This window comes from Fusarium phalaenopsidis (assembly GCF_050370095.1).
Source record: "Fusarium phalaenopsidis strain FUZ10S chromosome Unknown contig_32334, whole genome shotgun sequence".
Taxonomy (NCBI): Eukaryota; Fungi; Ascomycota; class Sordariomycetes; order Hypocreales; family Nectriaceae; genus Fusarium; species Fusarium phalaenopsidis.
The window spans coordinates 357,577-373,061 of NW_028145390.1; the positions used below are offsets into that span (position 1 = coordinate 357,577).

The window sequence follows — 15,485 nt, forward strand, 5'->3', positions numbered from 1 at the left end:
TACAAGTGAGAGGAATGACTGAGTGCGACATCTCTTGAGAGCTCAACTGCCTCAGTGTAACAGGCAAAGGACAGAAACTAGATTCCGCCTGTGTTTATTGACAACTGTGTCCAGTTTTGAGATTTATATTAGCTGTTACTGAGATAGAAGCATGTCACGTGTCGAGCTTTAGGTTTTCTGTGAAGTGATAGCTCTCATCTCAGTGGACGGTGGGACGCTTTTATCTTGTCTGACTGATTACATGGGATGATGAGTCCCGATCTCACCTGGAAAAGTGCCCGATGAGACGAGTGGTCCTTATGCTCTCACTTAAAATTGAGCACGATATATGGGGTTCTACACAGTCTCGCGATTTCTTATAGTAACAATACCCTATTGATCTAGGGTGAGTATTATTGAGTCTTGTGAGTCTTAGAATGATGACCATGAATTAGCCCTAATGATCAGTCACATGTGTACTTCGAGCTTTAATAACATTAGGACTTGTTTTGACTATTTTTAGGTAGGTATGGCATTGACCACGTCAAGCAATGAAATCTTGGCAATTCCAAGCTGTGAACGTTATATTTTATCCCTCCTTGACGCCCTCATTCATCCAGGCAGCCTCGCTTAACTACCCACCCATCCCCTTCAGTATGGTTTCATCTGAATCATGCGCCAATCATACGCATTGAGTAATAGTCATTACAACAGCTTGAGCTCCTCCAGCCTGAGCAGCGCCCGTGTTAACAGCTGCAGCACTAGTCACAACCGCGTCTCCTCCGTTCCCATTCGCATCGCCGCTACCAGCCTCAACTCCGAGGCCAGCGTTGAAGACATCAGCGGCAGTCTGGTCCTGAGTCGTCGCCTTTGCGGCGGCTGCGGCGCTGGTGCAGCTGGCTACAACAGCCGCATCGGCCTTGCAGCTATCTCCAAGACGCTGGCAGATGAAGTCGGCAATGATGCCAATCTTTTGCGCAGATCCGTGGTTAAAGTCGGCGTCATTGGATGGCGCGAAAGCTTCTTCCTTGCGACCGTCAAGTCCTGCAGCAAAGATGATGCTGGGATCAGAGCAAGACCCAAAGTTACCGGCCTGTCGCTTCTTCAGGGCGTTGGCGGCTTTGCATTCACTGACTTGAGTCTCGCATTGAGCGATGCCACCATCAAGCTCGCCAGAGTTGGCGGCGTTGGCACAAGCATTGTGCTGGATATCGCAAGACCGGCTGATAGCGGCACCAGCGCCAGTGAAGGTGTTGCCATTGACTGCGAAGGGTCGGTCGCCCGCGGAGGAGACGACGGGAGGAGCAGGGCCGCCGAGGGTGCCAGTGAAGGCCTGGATATTGGCTCCAGCTGAAGTAACTTGACCGACGGTTGCAGAAGTGAGAGTTGCGAGAACGGCATCGGTTGCATCAGCGGCGACGGTCTTGACGATTGTAGAGCACGAGCCCTGGGCCGCCTGGTTTGACGCCGCCGGAGCCACGGGGGTGATAGCCGTTGTGACGATAGCCGGAGCCTTGGTAGCTGGAGGCTTGGCAGCGCATCCCTTTGCCTTTGTTGTGGCTGCCGTTGTTGCTGCGTCGGCAGTGGTAGCTGCTTCGCCACCAGCATTTTTGTTGTTTCCACCAGCATCAGTGGCCACGGCGGCAGCAGATGTCTCAGCGACCTCAGAAGCGACCTCAGAAGCACCAGCAGATTTGGAAGCCACTCCAGAAGCCACCCCAGTAGCACCAGCACCAGCACCAGCACCAGCACCAGAGCCACCGTTGACAATGGTGGCGAGATCAACGGTTCCAGTGACAGACGCAACACTGAAATCGGCCAGGTTGACCAGGTCAGTAGCGGCGATACCTCCAGTGCCAGTAAAAGTCTGGGCGACATCAGCCACGGCAGCTGCGATCTCATCCTCGCTGGCATCAAGGACAAGAAGCTTCTCGGAGAAGATGCAGCCGAGTTCAGGTTCCTCGGTGTCACAAGAGTTGCCCTTTCCAGTTGCATCACCGGCCTAAAAGCTGTCAGTATTGATAGAGTCGGATTGAGGAAGTGCAACTTACATCGCCAGGAGCAAAAGTTCCACTCAGAAGAGCCAGGTTAGGGTCAGCACCAATTCCAGCCAACTGCTTCGCCAGCTCAAGGGTGATAGCCTTGTTCAGGGCTCCAGCGTTATCTGAAGCAGCGTCCTGGTGTTGCGTCAGAGCCCCAATCTCTGGGTTGACAGCCTGTTCCGTGCAGAGCTTGCTAGCAACACCAACACCGGCCGTATTGCGCTCAATAGCCTGGAACAAAAGAGCGCCAGCCATGCCGCGGAGATCACCAGCAGCCTTTGCGTTGGTAAAGGCTTGATCGGCGGTTTCCTGCTTCAGGCAGGCGAGGTTGGTGACGTCTCCGGCACCAGCGGCGGCAGCGCCATCACCCAAGAGACCAAAGACAGGGTCCTGGATATTCTTGGGGTTATTCAAGTTGAGAAACTCGCGAGTGATGACAAGGACGAAATCATGCGAGTGTTCCTGGGGAACTTGACGCTTGTGGAGGTGTCCCAGCTTGCTGGGAGCAAAGCGCTTATGGCCAGGAAGACCCAGACCCAGAGGAGATGCAGAAGCAAGTCCAAGAAGGGCAGCGGTGAAAGTCAAAGATGGAATCATCGTGACGAAATGGCGAAGATGTGCAAAGGAATATATGTAACAGACCGGCCAAGCAGTCACAAGAATTAACCAAGAAAGAAAATGTTTCAAGAGATTGACTCGTAAAATGAAAGAAAAGAGCTCACAGAGCGTCTAGAGAAAGGAATGAGAAATGAGGTTGAAAGTGAAGATTGAAGTGCGGATGATGAGAGTTCAAACAACAAAGGCGTCAGTTGAGGATTTATACTTGCATCTCGACGCGACCTGTCAATTCATGAACCAATGGTTGAAAGAACCAAAACGTCCCTTCGCCTATTCGAGCCGAATTCCCGTTCATCGAGACCATCATCTAGCGCGGAGGAGTTTCAGGCTATCTGAAGCAATCTTGATCCGAACCCCGAATTAGTCCAAAAACTTGAGTGTGAAGCAAAGGCGTAGTGAGGGCTACAACCTGACGCGGGAGATCAGACAATATGAGCCGCAGATCTTGGCTTGGGGAGTTTGAAGCGTCTGGGTAGGGGTTAGGTCGGTGTCGCAGGGGCTGGTTTGGGGTTAGCGGAGGGAAAGGTGCAGGGGGTTTCAGAGTGTGGTCTCAAACCGTCGCTTGGAATACAAGGCTGGAAGAGGAATAGAGAAGTGACTAAGGTGCGGAAAACGGCAATGAGGATCCGTGAATTGAAGGAGGAAGCATCAAGGACTACAGTCATGTTCATTGTGGGTGGCTGGAGAGTAACAACCGCTACCACTCCGCAGTTCACTCAGAAACGCAAAACCTGCCATTGTACCCAACTTGTGTCTAGAACATGCCCATCAAACTACAGCTTCGACCCTTCATCCCGGCAACCCGATCCGCCGTCCCAGGAGCGTGTTTCTGTACGCGCCTTCTGTCTTGCACGGCTGCCCTGCACGACAGATACTTTCTCACTAGACCACACGGTCGGGAAGAATCTGACTCATGAAACCCAGACACGGGCTTCTAGGGCTTCGCAAGTCTCGGCGGCATTCGTAACCTTTAGCGGGCCATTGTGGGCTGTCTCACATGGGATCTCGGTCCAAAAGCTTAGACAGCTCCGCTTCTAGATCTAAGGGTCCTTGGTGTTGAGAACACAACAAGACCCTTGATTCTCTGCAACTATGCCCTAGATTTATCTAGTTACTTAAAATCAACTTGAATTTCAGAACCTTGGAGCTTCTATCATTTTTGCATCAATTTATGAACGACTGACCGCTTAGCTACTTCACCTTGACATCCAAGATGGAGCAGCTGCGTGATAGACAAGTGTCTCGGTCTATAAAAGCGGTAAACCGCCACGTAATGAGATATGGGTATTCTGTTGATCAAATACTGGGACCTAATGATAAGAAACAGTGGCACTTTTTCGTTATGCCATCCCGTCGGGCGGGGAGTAAGACAGGACACGACTTGACGCTGATCAAGAAAGATAAGAGAGGGTCTTCCACCACGATATAATACTGCTGAATCCCGCGAGAGGGCGAGGGAAAATTTTAATCTTTATCGTTTCGGGCAGACATAAATCCAGTCCTACTATCATGTCATTGAGATGTCTTCTTTGGCTCTTCTTCTTATGTACACTCGCGTCCAGCCTTGCAACCCGGAATAAGGCATCAGAAACCACAAACCCATTCACACATGATATCTACTCAAGTAGATATGCTATCAACGAGGACGGGACACCAAACAATGAGGGCGAGGCAGGTTTGACCCAATCGTAAACCCAGACCAGATCTAATCTTCCACTTCTAGGCCCACGGAAGAATCACACCGCCAAAGGGTGCAGAGCTTGCTTCGATAAAGCTCAACGACAGAGACAAAACAGAAGTTGCAGCCTTCATCTCTGACAAGGTCAAGAAGAGGCGAGTTGAGCACGCATTTATCATCGTCCATGGAAAACTTCGAGATGGAGATTACTATTGGGAGACGATGGACAAGGTCGTAAAACACGCAAAGGAAGCGAACTACCCTGGATCGCATCGCAAAAGTGTTATTATCGCCCCTCAATTATTCTCGACTGTCTTCAACTCGGGCCAATACACGTCATGCCAGCTTGCTTGGGGAGATCTGAACGCGTGGCAGGCCGGGAGTGTGGCAACACATCCCTCGGGGACAAACTTTTCGTCGATGGACGCACTAAATGCGTTGCTCGGGGATGTATCAGACAGATCAAAGTACCCCAGCATGAAAAATGTCACCATTGTTGGCCATGGTGGTGGTGGACAGCTTATCCAGAGGTACGCGGCTGTTGGCAAGGACCCTCCCGCTCACATCTCGGTCCGCTACATTCACGGCGATGCTTCATCCTGTGCGTACTTTACCACAGATCGACCAATCATGGAAGACGAAAGCACGGCACCAGGTGCTTGCGAGTTCTACAACACTTGGCGTTACGGATTTGATCAGTTCCCCGGGACAATCGACGGTCGAAAATCACCCAAGGAATACTTCAGGCAGTACATAACACGGGATGTTATCTCGATCGTTGGATACCGTGATGTGAAGAGCAACGGCGACACATCTTGCATGGCCAGGGCTCAGGGCGGAACCAAGAGGCGAGACCGTAACCTTGTTTGGTACAGGTACATCAACACACTTGCCCGGACGAGCGAAAATTTAGATGGATTTCCCGGAAAGTTTGGCAATCTTCCAGATTGGAGTCCGGTCTCAAATGGATCTGTCAGTTTGCGATTGAGTGTGGTTGAGGACGCTGACCATGATGTGGCTGAGGTTCTGCAAAGTGAGAATGGTCTATCAGCACTGTTCAGTGATGGAGACGTGTATGCTGGCTGGAGGCCAAAGCCTTTGAATTAAACATGAGTTTAGCTACATAATCCATAGAGAGAATGAAGATGATTTCGGGCCCATCCTTAGACTTGGCTTTCGCGGAACTGGCAAGATATTCTGAGGCTCGTCACCCATAGATCCTGGGGCAAGGGTCCTTATCGTGTCAGGGTCGGTATGCGATGAGGTCATTATCTGAATTCATAGACAACCCTGAATCGAGATTACATAGACCATGGTTTGCTCTGATGAGCCGGGCGGCATCTGCCGAAGAGATCGACAACAAATACGGACCCGAAAGACGAAAAACACCGCAGGAATTTCTCATGGCTGCGCTCGTGCGTCTATCCAAAAAGCTTCATTGGCTTCTTGACCCTGTTGATCCACCAGAGGCCCAATAATTCACCTCCGCCCTGCCTGTTAACAGCTGCAAAACTCCACAGCGGCACTTTTGACCCATATGTGTTGCGAAATCTGTCTCACAGATGCAGTCCCGGGAATATCAACATCCCGAGATGCTCACCGATGGTTGTTCAGCCACTCACCTCGCATTTTCGGCCCAAGAGGACTCGCCGCTTAGATAATGTCCAATGCTGACATATGTATTCTGGAATAGCTTTATTTCATAAGTCTTGACTGTATCAGGCTGAACTCGATACTTCAGCCTGCATCTCAAAACCCCATTCTACAATAGCAATACCCATCATGCTAGTCAAAGAGTTACTCGAGGCGCCTTGGATCTTTTTAAATTCCACAGCATCCGCGTCAAAAATCCCCTTGTCTTATTTTGTGGCACCTCTTATCGCCATTATAATAGCATGCTTCTTCTTCACATCCAGGCCAAACGCCCCTTGCTTGAACCTCGGAAGTTTCTTAGACATCACCAATGGCCGTGCAAAAAAGCAGTTCCTGCCACCGCTTCCTCCGCCAGAGAAGAATCCCTGGCAAAGAAAACTCGTCTCAGCTTGTCAGTACCAGCGAAAACCATCTTAGATTCGGCCACGGGAAACATGGCTGACCTGGAAGGTTCTTTGCTGCCAACGAGATCAAGATCGCCTTGGCTCACCTCCTGCTGGAGTATGAGTGGATGCTGCCTGAGGGCGAGGCTTTGGATGCTGAGGCTTTTGGAATCACGCCTATTATGAGCCAGACTCTCAAGATGGAGTTCCGCAAGAGAGACAGACGTGCCCGAGCATCGGCTGCAGGAGATCCTATACACTTCTCATGTTGTCCTTCATCACTACGAGTGGCTCTTTGCAAAGTTCTTCGTCATGTAGATTATTTTAAATAATAATCAAGCACCCGAGCATTCCTTAGGGCTGAAATACAGCCCAATTCCCACACCTAAGCTTATTAGGGATGAAAGAAACTGTCCATTCTCTTCTTGTTCTGTTCGCAAGGTGTTAGACGCCCCACTTCCTACCTCGGTCAATTACCCTCGTCATATCCACGACTGTTTTCACAAGGCCGTTCGGTTGAGCGACGGTTGCTGCGCCTCGGCAAGTGGACACGGTAGACTTTGATGCTTGAGGTGTCTCTCTGTCGGGGTCCATGCAATGGTTCCGCTTAACGCTACGCCGTATACGCTTGACCGCTCGTATTCATAAGAGTCGGTCCATCATGATCACCTTTTGGTTGGTTGGGTCAAGGTTTGGCCTATCGGGGAATTAGCACCCTCACCAATGAAAATGGAAGAAAAAGATCTTGTCTGAATCGAGTCAAATCCTATACTATGAGATATGAAAGGAGAGAACGCATTGCCTATTTTAAAGAAGAGACTTGTCGGCCGGACTGATTTTTCATCCGTCCAGCGAGGTTCTACGTGAATTCGGCGCTCCCTATCGTTTATAAAAGTCGCAAGAATCCCCCAGACAATACAACAGTTCCCAAGTCAACATCAACCAACAGTATCCCTTCCAATAACCGCAGACAACACGCAAAACATCGATCAACTCCTTCATTCAAAATGGTCAAAGTCACAGTTGCCGGCGGCTCTAATGGCCTTGGTCGAGTCATTGTTCGTGCCATTGTAGTCACCGGCAAGCACGAGGTTTCGGTGCTTTCGAGACAGGTTCGTGATCATCGCCACAACAATCTTGACGAAACCATAGCTAATAGTTTGGCTGCAATTATAGCACAAGGAAACTGTTCCCAAGGATTCTATTCCGGTGCTAGTCGTAGACTACTCCAACCCGGAGAGTATCGCTGAGGTCCTTCGGTCCAATGGGACTGAAGTCGTCATCTCTACCATCGGCGTCCTTTTCGAAGACACCCACCAGGCTCAGATGAACCTTATCGAAGGTGCTGAGAAGTCTGGAACTGTTAAAAGATTTGCCCCTAGCGAGTTTGCCTACGATTATCTTGCCGCCGAAGAAGGGTAAGGTGTCCTTTCTTTGACCCATGAGACTTTCTCACATCCGATTCGCAGCGGTTACCCATGCCAGCTTCCTGGCCTCGAGGGCTACAAGGGCAACACCTACAAGATTGAGGCTTTCCAGAAATTGCAATCTACAAGCATGGAATCCACACGCTTCATGATTGGGTTTCTGATGGACTACTACGGCGCTCCGGCCGAGTTGCCTCCTGTCTTGCCTCTTGCCGTGGTCCTAGACAATGAGAACAACAAGGCAGCTTTGCCTGTTACCGGCGATGACAAGGTTACTCTGACCCATTCCGAAACGATTGGCAAATTTGTCGCCGCCAGTTTGGATCTGAAGGAGTGGCCGCAGAATTCGTGGATCATCGGGGACACGTTGACTTGGCGCGAGGCACTTGGCTTTGTTGAAAGCACGCGCAGTAAGTCATTCTCCAACTTGACCTCCCCTGTTTGGATCTTTCGCTAATATTACTTTTCACAGAGACCAAGTTTGATGTCCACTTCGACTCCATCGATGATCTGAAAGAATCGAAGATTACGGAGCTCCGCGGTAACATACCAAAGTATGAGTTGGTCGGAAAGCCATTTATCGACGGAATGATGTCGCTTTGGTCTTTGGGGTTCGCCTGGGGCTGGTACGACTTGACTTCATACAAGAAGTCTGAAAAGACTTTGAATGAGATCTTTCCGGAGTTGGAGACACTCACGTTCAAGAGCTTGATGGCGCGCTGCTTTGGAGAGGACGCAAAGTGATTGAAAACTTCAGATAGCCGGTACTCTTGCTAGTCTTGTCCGGATTTTGAATAGTCTCGTCAATAAACCATGTAAGTTCTGCATGAGTCCAGTCTAGACATAATATCCTTGCCATGGACTGGTCTAGCCCATCCGCTTGCCGGTTATTCAGTGGCGGAAAGTACGGTGATTGGGAGCAGGCACTGTGGTCTTTCAGCGCCACAGCGCTTATGAGCGACAGCTCCAGCTGAGCAGTGGCTAGCTGAATACAGCACTTGGCAAGTCCTACAGAGCTTGATAAACTGTTCTCTACAGCACGTCTCCCACAGTCAATCTCGCAATCAACCCTGACTTATCTTTACCCAAACTTTCACAATGCCCACCACCTACACTGTTGTATTTGTTAATGAACATGGTTCGGATGGCCAGTATGTGTTCTGCACAGAGAAGCCCACCATCAACAATGATCCGACAGCTGGGAATGTGATCACCAACGCTATGATTGGACAGTACGTCTCAAACGGCAGTGACTTCACTCTCACCACGCAGATCCAATTTAATGCTTGTAAGTGTTGAAGTTGAAACGAGATTGCTTAGGGACCGTCCTGACAATGTGTACTAGGGTGCGGTAAACTCACCAGTCAGCCAGCCGACAGCACGGCATCCCCACAAGGCCATAGTGAGGCTGTTGAGCTCGGCACAAATAAGAATGACGGCGGTAAGATACCATCCATTTCGTGCACCTATTTGTGATGGCAATAGGCTGATGGCATTTGTCGAGTATTCAGATGCACTTACAATGGTTCTGGAAGATGGGTCAGTAACTTTTGACAAGTCCAAGGCCAAGACGGCCCCTACCGGCTGCTTCACAGTTGTTCAGCCCACTGGCTTCAATGCGAGTGACAATTTCGCCTTTGGCCTTGCTCAAAAGGACAACAGTGGTAGCGAAACCCCCAAGTCTATTGTAAGTTTTAGATGCCTCCCAGACGAGAAATGATATGCTGACAGTGAGGGGTACGGATCCCGGCCGATCAGAACATGACCACCAACGTCCAACCCATCGTCAAATTTTTTGTCTTGAAGGTCAAACAGGGGTCAAGTGACGGAGTTAATTACCAGTCCTTTTCCACAAAGCCTGGAGTGGTTGACTTCATAACCGGTGATGGCCAGGGTCTTTACACGGCACGTGTCGTTCACGAAAAGAATGGTGACTTCACTGTCACCTACAAGTGAAAGGGTCTTTGAAGCATTTTGTATCGCGTTTAAAGATTTGGCCGTAGGTCTAGGGTAACTATGTCACAGCTGGGTTGAGAATGAGGCTTGCTAGAGACCTGCTAGTCGGATACTAGCGTATAAGTGAATAAGACAAGTACCGCTTAGAAGCAATTAACCACGTAAACGGTTCGGCCTGACTAAGGAACCTGACACGCGCAACTCTCCGAGACGACGATCCTCCCTCGCGTCGGGTCAAACACTACGTGTTTTAATTGCCCTGGGACTAACTAGATTCATAATGTCAAGCAATGTGACGGGAACTCGGCCTGTAAAGGCTTGTACGGAATGTAAACAGGCAAAGGTATGACCTACCCGAACCCTCCTGATGGTCCATGCCAGACTGACCTCGTCAGTTGCGATGTGACTCTAAAGACAAATTTCCTAACCCCTGTTCGCGATGTCAATCAAGGCATCTATTTTGCACTGTTGATGCGACCTTCAAGCGGACGCCGGCGAGGAAGTTAGGCAACAATTTCTCATATGATGTCATTCTACGTTGCTGACCAAGACCTTGTGCAGGCGTCTGGAAGCCATGAGTAGGGAGCTTCAAGAGCTCCGTAATCAGAGAGACGAGGACCATCCATCTTCAAGGACAGAGTCGACTGCCGATTCCGGCCCGTCAACGATTGAAGATGACGGGCAGGATGACTTCTCACTGAGTGTACTCGCAGTGAGCCTGAATGGTGTGCTGGTGGATTCTTCGCTAGCCACTGAGGCGATCAAGACGTAGGTATCGGCGTGATGACTTGTCTCAAGCCCACTCACCAAGTCATAGGTTTGCCGAAGTATTTCGTCCACAGCTTCCGGTCATCGGATCACTCTCGGCCGACGACACGTATCAGTCTCAACCATTTCTCTTCTGGACGATAGTCATTATTATTGCATGCCACTTGCCCGGCCAACAATACGCTGATATGCTCCAGCTACTCCAGACGCCATACACCACCATGCTTCACCAACAAATTCTTGATGCCCCTCTACCTCTTCACAAGATACAGGCTTTATTATTGCTGTGTCATTGGCCGTTACCGTGCGAAACGCAGACAAGAGACCCCAGCTGGCTCTACTGTGGAGTTCTCATTCAGGCAGCTCGGTTCATGAGCCTGGATCGTCAGCAGACTGTGCCGTCGCTCCGAAGTCTTGGTGTTGCTTCGGGTAGCATCAGAGCGAGGATCAACACCTGGTTGGGCTGCTTTTGCGTATCTACATCGTAAGTCGGCGTGACCCAGTTAGATGGATACCTCTTGGCTGACAATACCAGGTTGAGTTTACACCTGGGACTGCCTCCTCCGATCGATTCCGATCTGGACTTTGGTAGCATCCACTCTTTCCTCAGACGACAGACAGCACCGCCTACTTTCGCCATGCAAGTTCGCGTCCAGCTCATCGTGGCCAAGTTTACATCTCTGCTGAACCACGACATGGGTGAAGGTGCAAGCTCCTCCTTTATCAGACTTCTCGATACCGAGCTCGATGCGCTGAGAACCGAAGTGTCTCTTGAAGATGAACAAATGAGGGCTGTCGAGCTCGGAATTCTGGGCGCCAAGATGCACCTCTACGCCTTGGTCATCACCAAGGATTCGAACAACTCGTCATCGCGGCAAATAATGCTAAGAACCGCCCGCGACGTTGCTCTTAGGATCATTCACATATCAACTTTGGCCATGCGGAATGCCCCGCCTGATGGGAATGATCAAGAACTCATTCGAAAACAACGGTGTCTGCCAAAGAATCATTACAGATGTCTCGCATTTGCCACGATATTTCTCTTGAAATTCTTCCATCGTCGCGGATCCGATGTCCCAGAGGAAAGGCAAGCTGTTGCAAATCACATCTCGATGGCTCAGAATCTCTTCAAGGCCTGCGCCACCGAGCCACTGGACGAATATAATCGAACAGCAAGGGTGTTTGAGGTCCTTGGACGGGAAACTCCAAAATCAATTGAGCCAGACGCACTACGTCTTACTCACAGAATGGGTGTGTCAATAGTCTTTGATGCCGTGAGCAATGCCTCTGAAGCTCGTGGGAAACCCGTGGAAATCCGTGAGAACGAGACGATCCAGGATGAAGGAGTGTCCACTGAATCCAGGGTCCATGAACGGCTGTTGAACCAACCGGCGGTTGAAATGGATCAACCTGATACAGGCTCGGAGTTTCTCAGGGGCTTTTGGAATGATCCATATATGAGCTTGCTGTCCTTTGACCCAACGCCACTTGAGTCGGAGTATCAAGACTCTTGGCCGTCCTTCTAGGGCAAATAATAAGGTTAATCAAGATGGACAGTCTTTTATTATATGGTCTCGCTGATGGTGTTACAGAGAATAAACATAAAGTTACTGTGCACGATTACTCCTTGCTACGAAAGGCCTTGAGAAATGCCCATCGAATTACTTCATATTTGCCAATACACGCCTGGCCACAAAGAGCACTCCGACACTGCCAATCGCAACGGCAAGTTTTGCTGAATTGGACCAAGCCCGAATGCCGAATGAGGTTGATGACTGGCTCTTGTTGGCACCTGGAAGCTTGAGATTGGCAAGTCCCAGGTGTTCCTGTGACCCATGAATATCGCTCTCCATGAAACCTCCCGCAGACTTTTTCTTTCCCGAACGAACTCTGGGAATCGTGACCTTAAAGGCCATCGCAGGGTCAAAGAAACCCATCCAGATTATGTCTTCCTTGGGAATTCCGAGGGCTTTGGATACGTTGGTAGAAGACAGAAGCCCTAAGGACTTGATTGCCCGGTAGTCGGCTTCGGAATCGAAGATGGCGTCGATGGTGATTTCATATGGGCCGGCGTTCTTGGACCGGAGGATGCGACACAAGTCTGATAGCGTCTTGGGCTTTCCCGTTGGCTGAGTTTGTGGTATCTGTTTGGCGCGGGGGAGCTGTTTTGGTGTAGGTTTGACAAGTTGATCTCGGAGACTTGAGATGCTTTGCCTAAAGGCACCATCAGATGAAGCTGGTGAGCCTCTACCGATTGTGGCAACAATTCCTCGCAGCAAAGGCCCTTGAAGTTTACTGGATGACGGCGTTTCGTTATCAAGGATAAGACGTTCCTCGCCCGGCTCTAGGTCCATGAGATGATAGAGTGAGAATTGAGCGCATGCGCCCATCTCAATCTCCATAAGGCCTCCAATTCCGAAGCCAAAGTTTCCAGCCGTTGCTTTTTGGCCTGGGTAAGGTGCATGCTTGGTGCGTGTCAGTATCTGTCTAAACCCAGGAGACAAATAGGTACTCACAATCATGCCAACCCTTGCTTTGGAGGCAACACTATTCGCAAGCTGCTGCGTAGACGCCAGCGCTTCAGCAACGACGAAAAGCTCTCCTGGTCCCGCGTTGTTGTATTGATCTTTGCCGTAGACGTGGAAATCGAGTTTCCATTCGCCGGCATTATCAGTGTGTTGTTGGTGGACGTAGCCCTTGACCATAGCAAGGACGTCGTCGATTTGTGAGATGAGGACATCTGGAACGTTTTAGATATTGGGCTCGACAGGAATTGGGAATCTTACAATCCTTAACACCACCCAGAAATAGAGTCCGGTAGCCCACCAATCGCGCAGCTTCGAGCTTCAGTTGATACGGCTTGCCGGATTCCTTGGAAGGCCGAAACTGGGCTCCCCTAACCCTCACTGATCTACCATCGGCCAACTGTTCGTATTTCGCCTCTGTAAGGTCAAGAGCTCCGCCTGGTCCTCGCAAGAGATCCGGTCTCGTATTCTCATACAGCGTATGCGCAGCAACAGAAAGGGGTGTGCAGATAGAATCCGGAGCTGTAGGCCTCACGTCAAACAGCCCATCAGCATAGACTGTAGACACTGCACCATGCGACTTGGGAAGCGAACACAGTCCTCCACATTCCATAATCTTTCCCATGTGTAGAAAACCGCCGATTCGAGACTGGATATCCTCTTCCGTGAGACCCTCAACCTGTCGTTTTAGTTGATGCGTGCAGTAAGCGACATATGGTGATGGATCGTATGCTCTGCCACCGATTATCACGTCGAAGTCGGGGTTGGCGTCCATGGCGTCGATAAAAGGCTCGGGACCCATTTGGGCGACAACTCGGACTGATGCCTCGATCTCTTTTTCTGTTGCCGGGGGTACACAGACACCACAGCCCGTTACTCTGCCTTGCTTGCGTCGTTGAATAATCGTGGATTTGTCAATACCGGAAAACAAGGATATCGTCTTTAGGTTGTAGTCTCTGGAAAGGGGTTAGCAAGCTGGGCTGGGCTGGGCGAGTGGGAGTGTTACTTGTTTCCCTCCTCGGCAGCAATCTCCTCAATAATTTCCCCGATTTCTTTCACATGCTCGTCAGTCCCATCACCGCCAGCTGACCCAAAAATAAGCGGCACTCGAAACGTGTGCACAAGTCGGAGCAGCTTCGACAGGTCTTTGGCGTAGGCTGAACGGGGGCAGGACATGGACCCAAGGGCGAGCTTCTGGGGACCACTATCGGTGGAGCCCGAGTCGAGGATTATGGCTGTCGGAATGCCATTGGGGACCATATGGGCGAGCTCATATTGTGTGAGTTCTTCGTCGAAGCCGTAGCCCAACATGCCAACGGGGGCGATGATCTGGCAGATGGGCTGGGAGGCCATGTTGTCGTTCTGGCCAAGGCCGGTCATCTAATGAAAGGGCGATAAAGGCGTATTTCTGAGTAGGATTGATGGATTTTGGGAAGTTTTCTGAGCTGAGAAGTGGCAGAAAGGAGGTCGCACGTGTGATGTAAGTTAGACCCTGAGATGCTTCTACCCAGGTATAAGAGCAATAACAACGCTATTACCAACCGGACTTTTGGAGCCGCCTTAATCGCCGTTCCCTGTATAAACTATACCTTTAGTCTTCTTTTTCTTCCGATCATGGCAGCGTCAAGATCAGAGAATTCATGCAGAGGCCGAGTTAAGTTCAAAAGCCGAATTTCGCACCCCATGCCGAAGCTCGCTTACGGTCCCCCACCACGGAGATTTCGCGTCAGACTCCAACTCCGTCGGATGTGCCAAGACCTACGGAGATGGGTACCGTTTGTGGAGGGGGAGAATGACCAATGGAAAAGGTTCTTTGAGACGGCAGTTGGAATCGTAGCGAGAAATGCTTGTAGCAAGCGAAACTTGGCGTGAAAAATGCCATCGTAGGGCTGAACTAAGGTGTGGTTTAGATCTCAAGACCATGCTCACCACCCGTGGGCTATTCTTGACCCAGTCGCTAATCTATCCAATCCCTCACCAGAATACCCACTGGCTCACATGAGCCAATAAGTAGAAAGCCCTCGCATTCTCGGTCCTCCGCCCACCAGCCTCCTCCTCCCAAAGCTCGACCCAGCAAGTCCGATGGGTTCCAAGTCCGTAGGGGCCCTACAAAATCCTTCCACCACGAATCTAGAAATGATCAACTGTCCATCAGGATGACACCGCCCCGCCTAGGCGCGTTTCGCCTGACGCGCCGAGGGCGCCCGGGGTCTTGATTGGCTTTGCTCGGATTTGGGACCAATTATAGCACGATTGCAGGGTTTCACGGCAGTTGGGCAATGTAAGCTCAGCCTTGTCCGTGTGGGCTCTCAGATCAATCTTTGGCCGGGGCCATTATCTTGAGGTTATGCTTGGCTTGATACTTAATTGCTCATTTCTCATCTTGGAAGTTGAATTTTTACATTACAATCTTTACTTTTACTTCATAACAAGAGACAACAAGTCTCCACTTGAGC

General features: G+C 50.3%; 5 protein-coding genes across 5 annotated transcripts; 3 read left to right on the forward strand and 2 right to left on the reverse strand.

Moving 5' to 3' along the window:
• Positions 1–661: 661 nt before the first annotated feature.
• LRP88_14229 (uncharacterized protein) lies at positions 662–2,618 on the reverse strand (the record flags this gene model as incomplete). Its single annotated transcript, XM_083250579.1, has 2 exons — positions 662–1,981; positions 2,031–2,618. The coding sequence occupies 2 exons, from the start codon at positions 2,616–2,618 to the stop codon at positions 662–664; spliced, it is 1,908 nt and encodes a 635-aa protein (XP_083093644.1).
• Positions 2,619–4,299: 1,681 nt separating this feature from the next.
• On the forward strand, positions 4,300–5,424 carry LRP88_14230 (uncharacterized protein; the record flags this gene model as incomplete). Its single annotated transcript, XM_083250580.1, has 2 exons — positions 4,300–4,314; positions 4,363–5,424. The coding sequence occupies 2 exons, from the start codon at positions 4,300–4,302 to the stop codon at positions 5,422–5,424; spliced, it is 1,077 nt and encodes a 358-aa protein (XP_083093645.1).
• Positions 5,425–7,360: 1,936 nt separating this feature from the next.
• LRP88_14231 (uncharacterized protein) lies at positions 7,361–8,524 on the forward strand (the record flags this gene model as incomplete). Its single annotated transcript, XM_083250581.1, has 4 exons — positions 7,361–7,465; positions 7,530–7,771; positions 7,823–8,190; positions 8,253–8,524. The coding sequence occupies 4 exons, from the start codon at positions 7,361–7,363 to the stop codon at positions 8,522–8,524; spliced, it is 987 nt and encodes a 328-aa protein (XP_083093646.1).
• Positions 8,525–8,878: 354 nt separating this feature from the next.
• On the forward strand, positions 8,879–9,736 carry LRP88_14232 (uncharacterized protein; the record flags this gene model as incomplete). Its single annotated transcript, XM_083250582.1, has 4 exons — positions 8,879–9,068; positions 9,126–9,221; positions 9,292–9,467; positions 9,623–9,736. 4 exons carry the CDS (start codon positions 8,879–8,881, stop codon positions 9,734–9,736), a joined length of 576 nt encoding a protein of 191 aa, XP_083093647.1.
• Positions 9,737–12,165: 2,429 nt separating this feature from the next.
• LRP88_14233 (uncharacterized protein) lies at positions 12,166–14,382 on the reverse strand (the record flags this gene model as incomplete). The annotated part of the gene is made up of 4 exons (XM_083250583.1): positions 12,166–12,969; positions 13,021–13,244; positions 13,306–13,985; positions 14,036–14,382. The coding sequence occupies 4 exons, from the start codon at positions 14,380–14,382 to the stop codon at positions 12,166–12,168; spliced, it is 2,055 nt and encodes a 684-aa protein (XP_083093648.1).
• Positions 14,383–15,485: the final 1,103 nt, after the last annotated feature.